The 17998-nt window shown below is 45.1% G+C and overlaps 1 protein-coding gene across 8 annotated transcripts in view; it reads right to left on the minus strand.

Annotated features, from left to right (window-relative positions):
* Positions 1-17998, minus strand: part of LOC142464908 (cytosolic beta-glucosidase-like) — a 151186-nt gene that overhangs the window by 101121 nt on the left and 32067 nt on the right. For 7 of the 8 annotated variants that reach the window (XR_012787753.1, XM_075568601.1, XM_075568615.1 and 4 more), the window contains one exon: positions 10553-10780. The exons of the other annotated variant lie outside the window; for it this stretch is intronic. Coding sequence is in view for 6 of the 7 variants with exons in the window: in XM_075568601.1 (XP_075424716.1) it covers positions 10553-10780 (228 nt within the window). In the remaining variant the exon portion in view is untranslated. The remainder of the gene's footprint in view (positions 1-10552; positions 10781-17998) is intronic. 8 annotated transcript variants of the gene reach the window in all.

Genomic DNA, 17998 nt, shown 5'->3' on the forward strand with positions numbered 1-17998 from the left:
ACATAGTTGATTACATACAATGTGTTTAACAATATAGAATAACAATTCAACCCTTAGTGGGTTTTATAACATGTCACCAGAAAGATGCTCATAATTACTGATGTTTGGCAAATGCAAGCATAACGAATGCACAATGGACGGTCAAAAAAGAGACTAATGAGGTTTTTACAAAAAATGTGTGATCAGTAAGCACAACAGCCCTATCCCATATTAATTACACTTTATTAATTATACTTTAATAATATGAGCTAAGTATACACATTAGTAAACATATAAGAGTTAAGTATCCATCAATGTGGCACAAAGTGTCTAAGTAAAACTTGATTGACTATGATATTTTTTGTACCCATTCATATTATGACTTTTTCCTCTTTCCATGCATTGTGCATTCGTTATGCTTGCATTTGCCAAACATCAGTAATTATGAGCATCTTTCTGGTGACATGTTATAAAACCCACTAAGGGTTGAATTGTTATTCTATATTGTTAAACACATTGTATGTAATCAACTATGTGTAATTTCCCCATGTTCCAATGTTATGTATGTACCCATGTTTAGTACATCACTATATTCCCATCTGATTCCAATAATGACTCCACCAGTGCAATCAAGGCTAATTAATTAAGCCGTTTTTTTAATTGATAAAATATGTATAAATAGCCACCATTAGAACACAGATCATACTCCTGACGAAGCCGAGAAACAGTTTGGTAGCTGAGGCGAAACGCGTAGAGTTTACCAGTGGACCAATTTTGGTCTTGGAGACGATCCGTAGAACCAGCTCTGAATGCAGTGACGTCACATTTTGCAGACGGGCGCGCAGAGGGAAGCTCCGGTCCAGGACGCAGAGCGGTGGAAGCCAGCAGACTGACCTGTAGGAGGCGGTGAGCTGTTTCGGGAGATCCTCCATTCACATATTGTGATACATGCTTTTAACTTTTGTGAAATTTGTAAGTGCGCATTTTTATTGTGTGTTTTTTCCATATAAAATATCATATTGATCGCACTATGTAGTCCTCTCCCTCTCTCTATACATATGTAACGGGTATTCCCCCACCCAATCGCAAATAGGGTCTCCTAGGGGAAAGGCTGCTCTGGTTACAAGGCATAATAGTGTGGCGCACCTGCTGGCTTACAGGACTCCTGAGTCTCCCGCTTGATGGTATTATGGGGAAGGTCAGGACAGGCTTCTGGGGACATACCCAGTACGTACTCACGGTGACAGTGCCTCCATCTATTGCAGGCCCCAGGATATGGGGTGGAATCCCTGGAATAGAACGTCCCACTCAGGGATGAGAGATTCCAGTCTCACAACCGCTTCTTTATAAATCAGGAACACTTTATTGCACCAACAGCATTCACTGGAACAGCATACACAGCAGTACAGGAACACAGTAACACAGCAGTACTTCTCAGAATGACCCTGGCCTTTCACTCCCAGTCAGGGCCCTGGAAGCAGGCCTAGCTCTTCCACTACCCCCTATCAGAGTAGTGGGAACAGTCTACCAGCCTCTCCCAGGGGGAGGGCCTCAAGTCTGCCAGGTCCCTGACAGCTCGGTTAGGTAAGACTCAGCTCCTCTCAGGGTAGGAGCAACTGACTCAATACAGGAAATGCAGATCATTAAGACAGATACAACAAGAGCCCGCCCCCGTCCCTTATTGGACACAGGCCTGACTGCACTGCTTTCTCTGCCTCACTGATCTGCAGTGAGTGGGGAGAACCCACCTTAACTCCTGGCAAACCTGCCCTTACCAGGTATTATTGCACAGAAGGAGGACAGAATAATAGCCCAAACCTACCAGGGCTATACATACACTGCCGACGGAGAATCGCTAGGGGGGTACAGCCCACAGACATCTTCAAGGGTGGCAACCCAATTTGCCAACTGCTCAATATATCACCTTGCTCCTGTGAGTAGATTAACCATAAGAGCCAAGACATTGCCTCTATATCTATACAACACTTGACGTCTGCACTTATATGTATATATTGTTCTCTTATCTCCCCACATGCTCCCCCTGGATGTTTTGAGCAATACTTAACCTTTGGAACCCGTGACACAGGTCCCACCAGTGAGGTTTGTTAGTTCCATTTATTATTATTTCTTATTCAGAAAGATTCCAAAACTTCAGAAGATGGTTTTCCAGCAGACAAAGTCAATTTATTCTTACAATGTTACTTACAAATGATAGTTTAGTCAATGATGATACATGTGCTTCTGATCGTGTTCATAGAACAAAGGACTCCTTATTCAATCACATTCTGCAGCTTAGATGATATATGCAGTGTGTGTGTGTGTGTGTGTGTGTGTGTATGTGTGTGTGTGTGTGTGTGTGTGTGTGTGTGTGTGTGTGTGTGTGTGTGTGTGTGTGTGTGTGTGTGTGTGTGTGTGTGTGTGTGTGCGCGCTTGAAAGGGTCCAGGCAAAGAGAAAGAAAATGGAGATGCAACTGGTAGTTGTAGATCACTAACTCTGCCCCCTTTCTGCTTCCTGGCTAAGGACAAAGACATTTCAAACTGATCCAGAAGCTGCGATTACTTAAGGCTCAAATTTTCTACCAGACTTTTACTACGCCAACCCCCAACATCTACTATGTATTAGACTCACTTAGGATTCAGTTCCCTTTGTTACATAAAAATTCAAAATCATACAACATATTCTCAATGCAATTGTCTTGATACAAGTTCTCATTCATACATTTGACTATAATAATGGTACATACATACATACATACATACATACATACATACATACGGCTCGACAAATTACAAAAAATGCAACTCGCCCGAAAAAAGGCACCCCCATCTCCTCCTCTCCCCCCAAAAATTATTTTATTTATCGAACTGTAAAAGTCTATTTTTCACTCCCCCCCCCCCTCACCCCCATCCCTTACCCCCCTCAGTTTCATGGCTTCGGTGGACGGTGGTGGTAGGACTGACTGAAGACGGGAGTGGAAGAAAAAGCTGGCGGTGGGAGAAGAGGATCACCATGTCAGCAGGGCAGCAGAGGCGTTAAATGGCGGGCAGTATGGTGGCGGAAGCAGCAGGAGAGCATTCACATCCATGTGAGCAGCAGGTGAAAAGCCGGGTAGGGGCGCGCTTTTACTGTTTGACTCAGAAGTGTTCAGTAAAGTATAATGAAGACTTCCAGGTCGTACCGCAGAGGCGCGCTCCTACCCGGCTTTTCTCCTTCTGCTCACATGGATGTGAATGCTCACCTGCTGCCGCCACCAGCCTGCCAACTAATGCCTCTGCTGCCTGCTGAGATGGTGATCCTCTTCTCCCGCCGTCAGCTTCTTCTTCCGTTCCCGTCTTCAGTCCTGCTGCCGCCTCGCAAGCTCACAAAAGGGATTTGTCGAGCATTGTATATATACACACATACATATCCCAGGATATTAGGCAGCTTTCTGTCGGGTTTAGATAATAAAGTGCAGCCAGAGAGTAAATGTGATCCCTCCCATAGCTTCACATTTACTGAGGCTGGTGGATGGGAAATCCAGACCAGAGTTCACAATGGTTCTAATTCCCCACACCTGCTCTCCTAATTAAGGAACAGGTATTTATGGTAGTTAGGTCTGCTGCATCAGTCTCTCTCCGAGAGCCTGGGGCCCTGCCGCTCCCTGCATCTAGTTCGGGTTGGACGCCCGCTTCAAGTATTGCAGTATCCAGAAGGATTGCCTGGACTCTCTTGGTACCGAGTTCCCACAACTACAGATGATTGTCATTGATATGAAGCATAAACCACTGATGGTTAAGGACGGAGTTCCTCAAATGTATATCCGATAAAGTTGCAGTCCCCAACTGGGTCAGAATAAAAACAGACAGAAGCCTGAATTACACAATATTGTGCTATGTGTTATCCCTTTGTCTGTTTACCAAACCTAGAAGACTGTGTCATAAAGATTCCGGACAGACGGCAGCACCACGTAAGGGAGCCGTTTGTCAAAATACTGTCACGCTTGTGCGAGCGCACAGACAAGTCCTGACCCCGGCACTGAGGTGGGAAGGACAATGCCACACACCCACAGTAGCGAAGGCAGGCCCAGTAGGTGGTTTGTAGCGTTGCTGGGTCTGAGTATGAAGAAAAAGGGTTAATCCAATACTCGCCAGGTTCCAAGAGTAGGAGAGGTACACGTAGTCGTTATCCGTAAGCCAGGGGTAAAGAGCCAGAGAGAATCCAAATGCAAAGCCAGGTCGGTACACAAGAGGTTAATCCATAAGTCAGGGGTTAAGAGCCAGAGAGAATCCAAAGCCAAAGCCAGGTCAGTACACGAGTGGTAACTGTAGAAATCAAAGCAAGACAGGGCTGGACAAGCCAGGCACACACAAGGCTACACAAAGTTTATGTTCAGCAAGGTATGCCAGGAAGAGGCAGTCCTATATAGGAGACATGAACCAGTAGGGAGGGAGCGGAGGTGGGGCCTCCGCAGATGCCAAAGGTAGGCTGCAGGAGACAAGGGCTCATAGCTAAACTTGACACGTAGCTGGGGCTTGTTGCGCCGCGCAGACCGCGCACAGCGGAGGTGCGGCGCGTCCCGAGGGGGCAGAGCTATGCTCGGTGACCGTGCATAGAAGGAGCGGGTGTGCGCGTGCTCTGTAACAGGAATGGTGATGCGCACATCCGCGGGGGGCGAATCTTCGGCAGCTGCCGCTGCAGTACTATAGGTAAGCGAGGAGGGAGCGTGCCGCAAGGGACGCGCTTCCCGATTCCTCACAAATACATATACACACACACGGTTAGTCATTTTGTAATATTGTACAGAGGCACTAAAGAGACCTGTAATATGATGGTGAAGTATAACATTTATTTTGTAAAATAAGAAAGTAAAGAAGACTATAAGAATCAATTCCTCGGTTTTACATTTTTTTAAAAAAATTACAGCAACATTAGCTATTTAAAAGTAAAACTATTAGTGATTGATGCAGATAGCCACCTGATGATATTCCAAATACCGAGACCATGGTAAAGTACAGCTGTGTAGTGCGATTTTACTACAGCACGTATTAAGGCATCATGGGAAATCGCACGGTACCAACAAACCATCGGTTAACAAATTGTGAGTAACGGATTTTGTGACCTGGCCTGACCCACCCAATCTCACATTGGCCCCTGTGGTCTAACCAGTCCCCATTACATGGTTGTGTCTGGTGGTGCACCTGTTGGCAACAGGACTCCTGAGTCTCCCGCATGATGTTGTGTGGGGATTGCCAACCCAGACAGGCAGCTGAGGTAGTGTGCATGAGTCCTACCTATATCCAGTGCAGCGCCTCCACCTCATCAGGATCTCTGCGTCCGCAGGAAGATGTGACTGATGAGGAACTCCTCTGGGGTGCCTCCTCCTGTGCAAGAACTTCACACCCACACAGCAAGGATTTGTTTAACTTGAGCATCTTTATTGTAGTTGCGGTATGGGCTAGCTGCCCCTCGCAGTGATTGACTCAACCGCACATCTCGGCGCGTGATCCCTTCAAAGGTACACCCTCCCAATGGAGTGGGATCCCCTCTCCCCTCAGGGAGATCAACCCTGTGCCAGGTCCCTGGACACAGTATGGCGTTAACAACTTGATGCTGATTTATCAGTCTAGGGCCACTAGTGACAGCACTAGCGCCCTCTATCCCCAGGTCTCAACGCAGACCTGCTCCTTACTCCAACACACTAACTTTGAGCAGTGCTGTGCCTTATATCTCTCAGGAGGCGGGCACATCTCTGATGTCACTAATGGTGGACTCAGAGTATGTAGCCACTCTCATTCACACATAGGGCACCTCACCAGGGTGTGAGGGCAAACCTCCATGATTACTGCTGGCATTCCCATAACTTACCAGGCCTTACTGCCAGCAGAAGAGGAAACTACTGTCCATTTTACAGCATGGCTACATTCTCCCCCTGGTGAATCCCAACGACCCGTCTGGGACCTAAATTTATGTACCTTCTTCGGGAAACACTGTAAAATGACACACATAATTTGTTAGAACAGTTGCATTATCAGCAAAGAGTATCGCACCAAGCACGCCCTGACCAGCAGGCACTAACTCGCGCAACATCTGTCCTGTACCTCCTAGTAATCGTGACGTGGGTCGGGCTTCTTAACCTCCCGTCCCCCCATATCCAGGACCATGATGCAGTACTCACGCGGTAGCCCATTTTCTGGTCTGTATACTACCTTGTGCTTGTAGATGTTCCGTCCTATGCTCCATACCCGCATAAGCTGCGCGATTCTCTCCTCGGCCTTGTGCCCAGTAATGGCGCCACCCTTGTTAACCATATATAACTCTATGGTTTTGCGCAACCACCTATCCCGGTTGTCCTCAATTTCCTGCATGAGGGGTTCAGGGACATACGGATATTCCAGGCCATGGGAATTTTAATATTTCGTGATAATGGCCCGTTCCGCTCTACTGACACTGGTCAACTTGGCATTGCCTGCCTTCCCGGGTAACACCCATGATAGGGGCTCATCCGGTTCTACCGGATCTGTTAATCTACTGGAACCCATGGGCTCTATGTTATGGTGGCGGATCTGGTACCACCGCTCCTGCATTTCCCTTTTCCTCTCTTCTGCAGTAAACTCCCCACGAGCCCACCAGTAGTCGACCACATCCTCTCTCTCTAGTAGGAACCGAGTACGGTCCAACCAACCGACATAACCCTCAAATAAGGGGGCCCACCACCGGGTCTCCCTAAACTCTTCAGGGGCAGATCTATGGAATCCCCTTCCTCTTGCTCTCCCCAGGAGGACACCCCCGATGTCCCGGTAGATCGGGAATTAGGCCGCCCCACACGTTTGGGCCTATTCTCTAGCGTTACGCTCACCACGCTAGGGCACCTGCTAGAAATTGACACTTCCCGCGAATAACCCCCACCCAACGACCCGTCATCTGATGTGAAACCCCCCAGTCTCTCCCTAGTCCGTTCTTCGGAGGTGCCCCGGGACCCTCCGGACATTCCCAAACTGGACGAGGACCCCCGGGAAAACGTGACCGGGACTGGGGCTTTAACTAAGGCGTGGGGTTGGGCATACGGGCAGACGGTGGGTATTTGCGGGGTTCCGACCCGCTCACTCCCACTACATTGTCCAGAGTTACCGGAAGGGCTCTCCGCTGGTCGGGTCTCACCGCTCTCCTTTCTCGCCGCTTGACAACTCTTCTTGGGACCGGGCGATCGAGAAGCACTGCCCGATCCACGATGCGTAGTCATCTCTCCAGTTGGTCTGCCACGCCCGCCGGAAGTGACATCTACGAGGCTGGGCGCTCCGCCATCTTGGGATGGGTCCCCAAGCGGGACCTCTTCCTCCACCACGACATCCGGAAGTTCCGCTTGGTTCGGCCGCCCCGCCTGGGCCTGGTAACGCCTTTCCTCCGCCGAGGTCGCCATCAGCGTCAGGAAAGAACAAGGACTGCTCTTACCGCTCCGGGGTGTGGGTGTGGATCGACCCTCACCACTGGACCCGCCGGTCCCTGGAATCGAAGGACTCCGTCTCTCGGTCTTTCGCGGCACTGGTGACACCCGGCTCCGTTCACCGACAGCTCCGGTAAGTGGCATTTTTCTCCCGTTACTGCCACAGGAGACTGATGATTGTCGAATCGCCACACTGGACGACACCATGGGTTCCTCGTCCGAGGAATCCATTCCACTTTGCTTGAGGTCACCGGTCGGGGTGACCGTCGCTTAGTCTCTCGGCCGGTACACTGACCGCTAGCTCTTTTCTCCTCGGGCTCGGTTTTGGCAACCGGCCCCGATCCCCATTCTCCGGGATCCGCACCTTCCCTCCACAGCGCACCGGGAAGCTCGGCTGACAGCATAGCCGCATCTCTCACTGCTTCGACGGCCTGGTAGGGCACGAAAGTAGGCATGGGCCACATGTACTGGAGGCCACAGTGCGGGCAGCGTGCAGCCGTGCCCACGGTGCCACGGGTAATCTGCACTGCATGCACAGGCACCGCAATGTCTCTTTGTCCCCAGCCGTGACTACCAGGAAGCCTCCTGGTAATGAATAGGGATATACCCCAATGTCCATCTCGCTCTTTGTTGTGCTGGTTACGGGAGACACTTTGCACAGTGGTCTCTCCTGTTCACCAGCGCCTCGCAACTGAGGGACAGGAAGCTCACATCCAGCTCCTCCCTCAGACAACTCGGGTCTCGCCTGACAGAGATAGGGACCCCTCCCCCTGGTGAATATTAGGGGAGGGTCCCACAGATTCACGTTATGGCCCATAATTGGCTCTGAGCCTGTAACAGTCCATGAGGGCGTGGCCACAGCTTTCGCGCCATACCTCCCAGCAGGGTGGGGTTTTCCTTTTGGCGCCAATCCCAGCCAACTTTCTGCAAGTTTAGCATTTACAGCATTTTCTGCAACTGGCCCACGCGGTCTCCCAGGGAAGCGGGAACCGCCATTTTGGATCGCTCTGCAATTTATATTAGCAGCAGTTGTAACTTGAGTAGTAATCACCGCCTGGCAATCAGATACTCCCTCAGCATTCTCACACGTAATCGCAATGTCCTCACAGCTATCCTCCAGGGTTGCACCCCGGGAATTTAGGCAGGACAAGAAAGGCGCGGCTACAGCTTTCGCGCCACTCCATAGCAGGCTCGCAAAAGTCGTCTTCGCCGCTTGCTCTTCACCCGCACACACGCCATGTGCGCTCTCTCCATCAGCCTCCGTCCGCCATTTTTGACCTTCCGCGCCGCGCGGATCCTCCATTCTTGTGGATGTCATTTCGTTGCTGTCTTTACTGTGATTGTACATGGAGCTCCTCTCTGCGGGGCAGCTACCATACCGGTACAATAAAGATTGCCTTGATGCACCACCTTGTGTACCTAATGTAGATCTGACTCGTGTTTGCACTACCTCAGGCTAGGCTCACTATCTCAGTGTCTGCTGTATCTCCTTCCTCCCAGTCTGTGCTCCCTTCGGTAAGTGGTCTGGAATGGGCTAGAGTACTCTGGCTCTTCCATGCAGTACTTGGGCGTCTACCTACTGTTGGCTAGCCTAGCGCAGACCCTTTCCAGAATTCCTGACCTCGTTAACAGGCTATCTCTTCAGGCATCCTACCACTAGCACTGCCTCAAGGTGACTAGAACAGCTATAGCCCCTCTCCAAACCTCCAACTCCTTTCAGGCCCCTAGGTCGTCCCTGCGAACTGACAATACTCCATCAGCCCCCTGACTACTCCTAGGTCCGTCCCAACACAGCACAAAGTGGCAGCATACACTTTCCCTGTTTCCCAGTGGTGCCTAGCAAAAGCCTGTCCTGTTGACAGGTCTCTCAGCAGTGATTCCAAATGTAACGGATTTTGTGACCTGGTCTGACCCACCCAATCTCACATTGGCCCCTGTAGTCTAACCAGTCCCCATTACATGGTTGTGTCTGATGGTGCACCTGTTGGCAACAGGACTCCTGAGTCTCCCGCATGATGTTGTGTGGGGATTGCCAACCCAGACAGGCAGCTGAGGTAGTGTGCATGAGTCCTACCTATATCCAGTGCAGCGCCTCCACCTCATCAGGATCTCTGCGTCCGCAGGAAGATGTGACTGATGAGGAACTCCTCTGGGGTGCCTCCTCCTGTGCAAGAACTTCACACCCACACAGCAAGGATTTGTTTAACTTGAGCATCTTTATTGTAGTTGCGGTATGGGCTAGCTGCCCCTCGCAGTGATTGACTCAGCCGCACATCTCTGCGCGTGATCCCTTCAAAGGTACACCCTCCCAATGGAGTGGGATCCCCTCTCCCCTCAGGGAGATCACCCCTGTGCCAGGTCCCTGGACACAGTATGGCGTTAACAACTTGATGCTGATTTATCAGTCTAGGGCCACTAGTGACAGCACTAGCGCCCTCTATCCCCAGGTCTCAACGCAGACCTGCTCCTTACTCCAACACACTAACTTTGAGCAGTGCTGTGCCTTATATCTCTCAGGAGGCGGGCACATCTCTGATGTCACTAATGGTGGACTCAGAGTATGTAGCCACTCCCATTCACACATAGGGCACCTCACCAGGGTGTGAGGGCAAACCTCCATGATTACTGCTAGCATTCCCATAACTTACCAGGCCTTACTGCCAGCAGAAGAGGAAACTGCAGTCCATTTTACAGCATGGCTACATGTGCAATATGAGGACTTTTGACATGATCTGTATCTGCACATCCCACACTTATTCTGACTTTCTGGAAGATTATTTTGTCAACCGTAATTTTACATCAACAGTAGTAAAAATCACCACATCTGTCAGTACAGATTCTTCCAATGATTATTTCTTGTTCTTTTACAGTTGATACAGTATCTTTTGCTACATCCTAAAACGATATAAACAACTAAAGCAATGTCAACCATGTGATCAGAGCCAAGCTGAAAAACCCAGTAATATCTCCTTTTTGTATTAATAAGATTATATTAATAATAGACAGGAAAGATGCTGCAGTGTATTTATATGTGAGCTTCAAAATTTACTCCTACACTCAGTTATGCTATAGAACATCCAGAATTAATTATGCTAGACAATAGCAATAACCTTGATTAAAGCTGCAACCTTGTATTGGTAAGAAACAATTACCTTTCTGGTTGATAAAACCTGTCGTCCCATCAGGTAACAGACGTGACCAGGAAAGAGAGAAGCGGTAATGAGTCAATCCAAGCTGTTTGATGCATTTCAAATCTTCCTCCCACAGAGTGTAGCTGCCACAAGCTACATCTCCAGTCTGGTTCTTAAAAACTCGATCTCCTCCCTGATGGGTGAATGTATCCCAGACATTGAGGCCTTTCCCATCTGCATCCCAGCCTCCTGATGAAAGGCAAATAGGCAAACGGTCACCCTTCTGTTATCAAAAAGTTAACCATGAATATTAATGTAATGTTATGCTGATGTGCAATCATTGATAGCATATTTTAAGACACCATCAAAACAAAGATATGTAGGGATTCCAGAAAAGTTGTTGAATGGCTGTTCAATGACATATCCTCATTTCGGTTCATCATACAGTCATTCTGGATAGCAGCTGACTTTATATTTTGGGGGGAAAAACACATACTGTACAAATGTCATTTAAAAACACGAACTGATAATATAACATCTAAGCCATTAACTGCCATAGAGGTTTACAGTCCTTTTAAAAAAAAGTTATTTATGTTGCCCGAAGAAACTGAATATAGAAACATCAGAAACCGAATTGGGTGTGCTTAATTAAAACAAGAAAATCAAAGTGTATTTCTGGATTCTGATTGGTTGTACTTGGAATGAGTTGCTGGGGGATATTTTCATTGAAGGTCCGTAAATGCCCTTCAAATCTAGCAACACATTGTTCTATAAAGTACTGTTCCTTTTGTAATCTTTTCAACTCTTACTGTGATTGTGCATGGATTTGCCAAAGGCTTCAACTTTCCCAGTCCTGGCATTAATGGCTAGCTAATGCTCTCTCCATCAGTGATTATTTTTTCATTAAGATAAGGTCACACAGAGAAAGCTTCTTTTAAAAATGTTTTAAATGTATTTAATTAAATGAAGCCTATAATCTAAAATCAACTTTAAAACACAACTATCTATATTGTGGAAAACTTTCCTCAAATTTTACAAGATCATACATGTGTACAACAACTAGTAAAGATCACAATGTCTAAATATCAATGCAAAAATGGTGTAATTCTGGGATAAAACCAATGTACCATGTGTATTAAAGAACAAATCCTATCGATTTTAGTTTTTTTTTGCACACATCTGGTACAGTTGTTCCCCAGACTTGCACCACATTTGCCTTGATACAGAGACCCCACATGTCTTGTAGTAAGTCCTGACACTATGATATAATCAAATGACAAAGTAAAATTGTATATATTTTGTACACTCAAGTTTTAGATATAAGGAAAAACTGAATATCAGCATTCCGTACATTATGCATTATCAATGGGCATTTATGATTTTATATGCTTACATTCCTTCCATATTGCTACTTTTAAAGCAACTATTCTATCATTCTACCAAAGAATCTTTGGGACATAACACCCGAGTCTCATTAAAAGGCGTCAGCCAATGGGTGTCAATGTTTGCTGCCATTCGCTGATGTTTGATAATGTTTCAGCTGTTCAATTGTATTCTGAAACTCACCAACCATCATCCCCTGTACCCAATGCTTCAACTTACCCTGCCTATAGATTGTAAGATCCTCGAGGCAGGGCCTCATCTAAAAACATGTTACAGGCATATCCTACCTCTTCTAACACAATATTAATCAATCCTGACTGTTAATGTTACTTATGTGCTTAATCATATCTGATATCATAATCATATCTAACTGTCCATGAAATATCTGTAAACTGAATGTATAACCTCTGTTCATTTAATGCAACCCTTTATAATTATTATAACTCTGGCTTCTCCTGTCTCTTGTGCAACATAATAATTATATTTAATTGTAGTTGTTCTCAAACTGACTGTAAAGTATGCTATGCCCCCTTAAGTGGAGGAGTGTATTTACTTAAAAAATAAATGATAATGATCCTGACAGATTAACAGTTTTTTTAATTACAGAACGAGAACTGGGGAGTCCTCTGGAGCAAAACTATTCTATATTTGGCTCTAGGGATGCCCTGGTTCCAAAGACCATTAGTGGTGAATTTAGCAGTGTTCTCAGCAGGAATTGAAATGGCCATCCAGCACCGTTTGAGATTTTAACAGAAATGTTTCTTGCCCGGGATTGGCACAGATACAGTAACATCACTGATGAGTATCTCAGGGATCCAGAGCTGAAGATAGTGTATTTTAGCGCAGGAGAGCCCCCAGTTTCAATCCTGTAATAAAAAAAAGTATATGCGTTATGTGCATATGCATGACTGACTTTCACAAGGAAATGAGAAGTGTTTATGGATGGAACAAGTGTCATATCCAACCCTTAGAGAGCTATGGGGCAATACTTTTTTTAAAATGATAAGTAGATGATTCTTGGCAGATGAATAGAACCCTTCACCTCCTTGCTCAATCATCCTTCATATATCAAGGATGGTGCAGTCAATGAGATTAAACATAGTTCCCCAAATTGGTGCTTGATGATCTCTCTGAACGTACGCATTTAAAGAAGCTCAGCAGCTCCAAGAAATAACAGCACCTAGTGCTGATGGAATTCCTGCTGAAGTGCTGAATTTGGGAGGGGAAGTGCTACTCTCTGCTTTGCTTTCTCTATTCTCTAAAATCTGGGAAAATGTAGACGTTGCCTTATAATTGAATGATGCCTCCATTGTGCACCTGTACAGGAGTAGAGGTGAAGGCAGTGTATGTGGCAACTACCGCAGCATCTCACTCTACTCAGCACCTGGGAAATGGCTGGCGTATTAATCATCTGAAGATTTACCTCATAATGTGGTTCATGTGCTGGCTGTTAAACTGTTCATGATATTCCCAGTGACATTAATACATAAATCTCCGTGTTTTCATTGACTTGACAAAAAGTTTTGACTCCATAACCAGAGCAAGTCTGGGTAATATCTGCAGCAAACTTGACAATGGAATGACAGCCCATGTAACAGAAAATGTATCTACCTGTCACAAATTGCGTCAAACAGGGCTGATTCCTGGCACTGACACTAGTCAGCCTTGTGTTCTCAATAATGCTGACCTCTGCTTTCTTGGACTTTGACAAAGGAGTGCATATCTGTTACATAACTGATGGTTAAAGCCTAAACAGACTGATATCGTAATCCAAAATCTCTGAATCCATCCTTTGAAAGCTCCTGTATTGTGACGATGTAGGGATTGGTTCTCATTTATCAGAAGACCTATAGGACCTCCTTGGCTATTTTGCAGTATCATCCAAGCCCTTCAGCCTCACTATGAGCATTAAATCAGAAGTAATGTCCCCATGAAGAAAGTAGTAACCAGCACTCCAGAGTACTTTGTGAAAATGTGAGAAATGTATTATATTACAGGATCAACATTTTGGTCTTTTTTAGGACCTTTGTCAAGAGGTCCGAATAAGAACTGAAACATTGATCCTGTAATATAATACATTTCTCACTAAGTCCTCTGGAATGCCAGGTACTACTTTCTTCCTGACTGAAAGCCACTTAATGTGGCAGTCTGAACACCCGTGGAAGCTAATTACTTGGATACATGCGAGTGCTCCTTTTGAAATACACCAATCTCCCCATGGCCAGCCCTACAGCCAACCCTCCATCACAGCTCATGGGCAAATACTAATCATGATCAATTAATATACTTACTTATCTTGGAAGCACACTATCCTGGTAAGCAGTAATTGATGCAACGGTATCATTTCTCTTTTCTGTAATTTGAAAACTCATGAACAAAACAAGATGCTCAACCAAGATTGCGGTGTACTGTACCATGCAGTTGCATCCTCTATGAATCAATGTCCTGGACTCTCTCCAGTAAACACGTCAACTACCTTGAGAAATTCTAGTAACACTGTCTGTTCTTGATTCTGGTATCTCATGGCAAAACCATTTATCTCGCAGGAACCTGCCAAGCATTGAATTATTAGTAAGAAACCCTCTATGATGGGCTAGGAATATCGTCAGAATCGAAGACTCCAGAGTTCCCGAATAGGTTTTCAAAAGCTAGGTTTTCAAAAGCTAGGTTTCCAGTAAAATAAGGAGTACATGCAAATTCTACAAGAACAAAACCTCAAATCTCACATAAAACTTTTCAACAGCAACACTATAACTTGGGTGAATCAACCTTGGACCGATATACTGGGACCATTTTCAATGCAGTTGCAGACTTTGGCCCAGATCAACAGAGGTCCTTTATTGACTTAACGAGGTATTAACCAATGTTATTGAGAGATTTTTATTTTTGTAAAGTGCCAAATGATGAACATACCTCTCCAAACACACTTTTAAACAACACATGAAGATATACCTGTGCACAAAAAGAAACACACCTAAGATACCTGGGAAATATTTTAATATGAATATGCAAAGTATATTCAAATGATTTAAAATTGTCTTGTATCCCATGTGTTCAGCTTTGTGCACAGGATCTCTACATATATTGTATTAAAGTGTATATGGGGAGGTAAATAGGATACTTGGGACTCTAGTAAAATAGCACTCTCTCCCTGCTTTTTCAAATAAATAGCTTTGAGGATATGCGTTAACCTCAGGGAAAATAATGTAAGTTAATGATTTGAGAGCGACCAGTTATTAGCACTGAATTAACAGACCTTTCAGAATTTGAGTCTTTGAGCCTCCAGCTTTGCTGTCCATCTAACTTCAGAGAGAAAATGAACCTTTGGATTTCCCTAAACAAATGGTTTTTAAACATGGACAAGACTGTAACAATGGTATTTGGGACCAAGGCTAAATTTCTAAAGCTACCAATGACACAGCTTCAGATAAGAACCAGCTTGAATACCATCCTAGCCCCTTTAGTATTGTCATATTTGGACTTCATCAGGGGTATGAAGGTGTAAGTTTAATACCTTATATTTATACCTGTAGTTCTGCTCTGGTTGGTTAATTAAAAGATTGATCATCCAATTTAATTTGGTATATGAAAACCAATGGTATTACATCAGAGCATATACTACACATGGAGAAATATCTCTATGCCTATAGCTTCTTTTATGATGTTATATACAGCACAATGATATACTGTAAACAATTTTATTAAGAAATGTATAATAATAAATATCATAACATATACTAAATAATTAATATAAAATTATCATTGATCTTATGCACATTAAAAATGATGGTTAAATGAAATATTCAGCACAATGGAATATCCATATGGTATACACAGATAAATGTTAAGCAAAATAGTAGATTTCATTTAAATGCAATTGTTACAATACAGATAGCAAAAGTATAGGAAAAGGAGAAAAAATAAAGCCCTATTGGAGCTAAGGAGACACTGGTTAATTTTGGTGAAAAGCTCCAAGGTCTATATCCACATTGTGTCTGTTCGGAATTAACGTTTTCAATGTGTGGATCCATTTAGTCTCCAATTTCACTCCAAATCGAGATAGTGTAATAAATCAGTACAGCACCTATAGTCGTGTTATAAGGGATTTAGGATTCCTGAATCAAGTTCAATGATGGCCTGTCTAGGCAATATGTTGAGCTCAAATATTCCAAGTTCCTAAGAAATACCCGGGACTACTTAACTGGTAAAGTTTATAGTTGGCATTCGAAAGACTTACGTGGAGAAGAAAGAAGATGGAGGCAGCAGAGACAACAGACGAGATTCCAGAAATAACAGGAGAGCGCAGAATCAACGGAGAGCGATTCCTTCGCAGTGACAACACCCCGTTTTTTAGAGCTGCGCCCACCGAGGGGCAGACGTGGAAAACACGCCGGGCGGGGCGAAAGCACCACAACACAAGAAGAGGAATGCAGACCTGGTCACACGTCCTTTGGTGGTAAAAATTTCTAATAAGACCCTCACGGAGGCCGATCTCCATGGCCTCAGTAAGGGTCTTTTGTTTGTCCTAACCACACACAGAATTAGAGGTGGTTCTAGCACGATTTTAAGAAATCTTAGACTTAAGGCTTCTTTTCCAGACATCCATCCACATCAAACCCTGACATAGAAAAAGACACTCCATTTCATCTACTTACGGAAGATTGCAAACCTAAGAGTCGGTTTAATCCTCCCCCCTGAATCATACTATTGAAACATTTATTTCATTGGTACAAATAGACATGAGCGTACTTAAAAAAAAAATCCATACCACACACAATTCAATTTCTACAAGAAAGAAAAATTAGTTATCAAAGAACTTAAAACAGACACTAGCATCATTATCAAACCAACCGACAAGGGGGGAGCAATTGTGATCATGAACAGGACTGATTACAGAGAGGAAATACTCAAACAAAATTTCACAGGTTGTCAACATGGCTCTTGAGGGGGGGGGGGGTAATCTCCAAAAAACAGAGAGTTCCTTACCAAAAAGGAACGTTCGAGCCCCCCTCTCCCAATAGATGGGGTCAAATGACGTCACATGACCCCATCGCGTCATTTGACGCGCTTTGCCAGGCGACGTGTGACGTCATATGACCCCGCGGTGTCATTTGATGCCGTGTTGCCATGGCATCACCAAAGACCCGGCTGGCAGCAGGTAAGTGAGTTACAGAGGCCTCACGCCTCCCCCGGCATTTAATTTATATACTGTGGGGAAGAGCGCAGGGCCTCTGTAACTGCCGCGCCCCCCCTAGAAATTCTCCCACCCCCTGGGGGGCGCACCCCCCAGTTTGCACACCGCTGCTCTACACACTAACCAAAATACACAAGAACTTGACTAAAGCACCAGGGCATCCAATTGTAGCAGGGACAGGCTCCATATTTCAACCGATAGCAGTGTTTTTAGATAAGTTACTTCGGTCACCAACGCAACCAGTTGCATTCGGTTACCTTTGATCACCAATGCAACGTCATATATACAAGACACCTCAGAAAGATTGAATGGGTACCTAGATTTTCTATGGAGGTAACTTTAGTGACGCTTGATGTCAATAGCCTATACACCTCAATCTCTCATATTAAGGGGATTGAGGCTGTTAAGACTTCACTGGACCATGCTGAGCTGTTTACTCCGAGAGAACGCATGTTCGCGTTGGATCTGCTTGGTATTATCCTGAACTTTTTTTCTCGTCAAGGATTATGTTCTACATTCAAACTCAGGGGACAGCAATGGGGGTCTAATATTGCACCCACATACGCCAACATTTTCATGAATCGCTTTGAACACGACTATGTTTTCTATCATCCACTATTCTTGGCATTTGGACGTATGTGGGTGCGATACATCAATGATATCTTCTTGACTTGGACAGGCACAGGGGAGGAGTTCAGTGCATTTATTGGCGATATTGACTCCGCTCATAGGACCATTGGATTTACATCTGTCATCAGTAAAGATCCGATTCACTTTTTAGATACAAGCATCGGAGTGGTAGATCAACAATTTGAGTTAGACATTTATATGAAAGAGACTGATAGGAATAATTTACTCAATTTCAATAGCTTCCATCCAAACGTCTACCT

This window comes from Ascaphus truei, chromosome 1 (assembly GCF_040206685.1).
Source record: "Ascaphus truei isolate aAscTru1 chromosome 1, aAscTru1.hap1, whole genome shotgun sequence".
Lineage (NCBI taxonomy): Eukaryota > Metazoa > Chordata > Amphibia > Anura > Ascaphidae > Ascaphus > Ascaphus truei.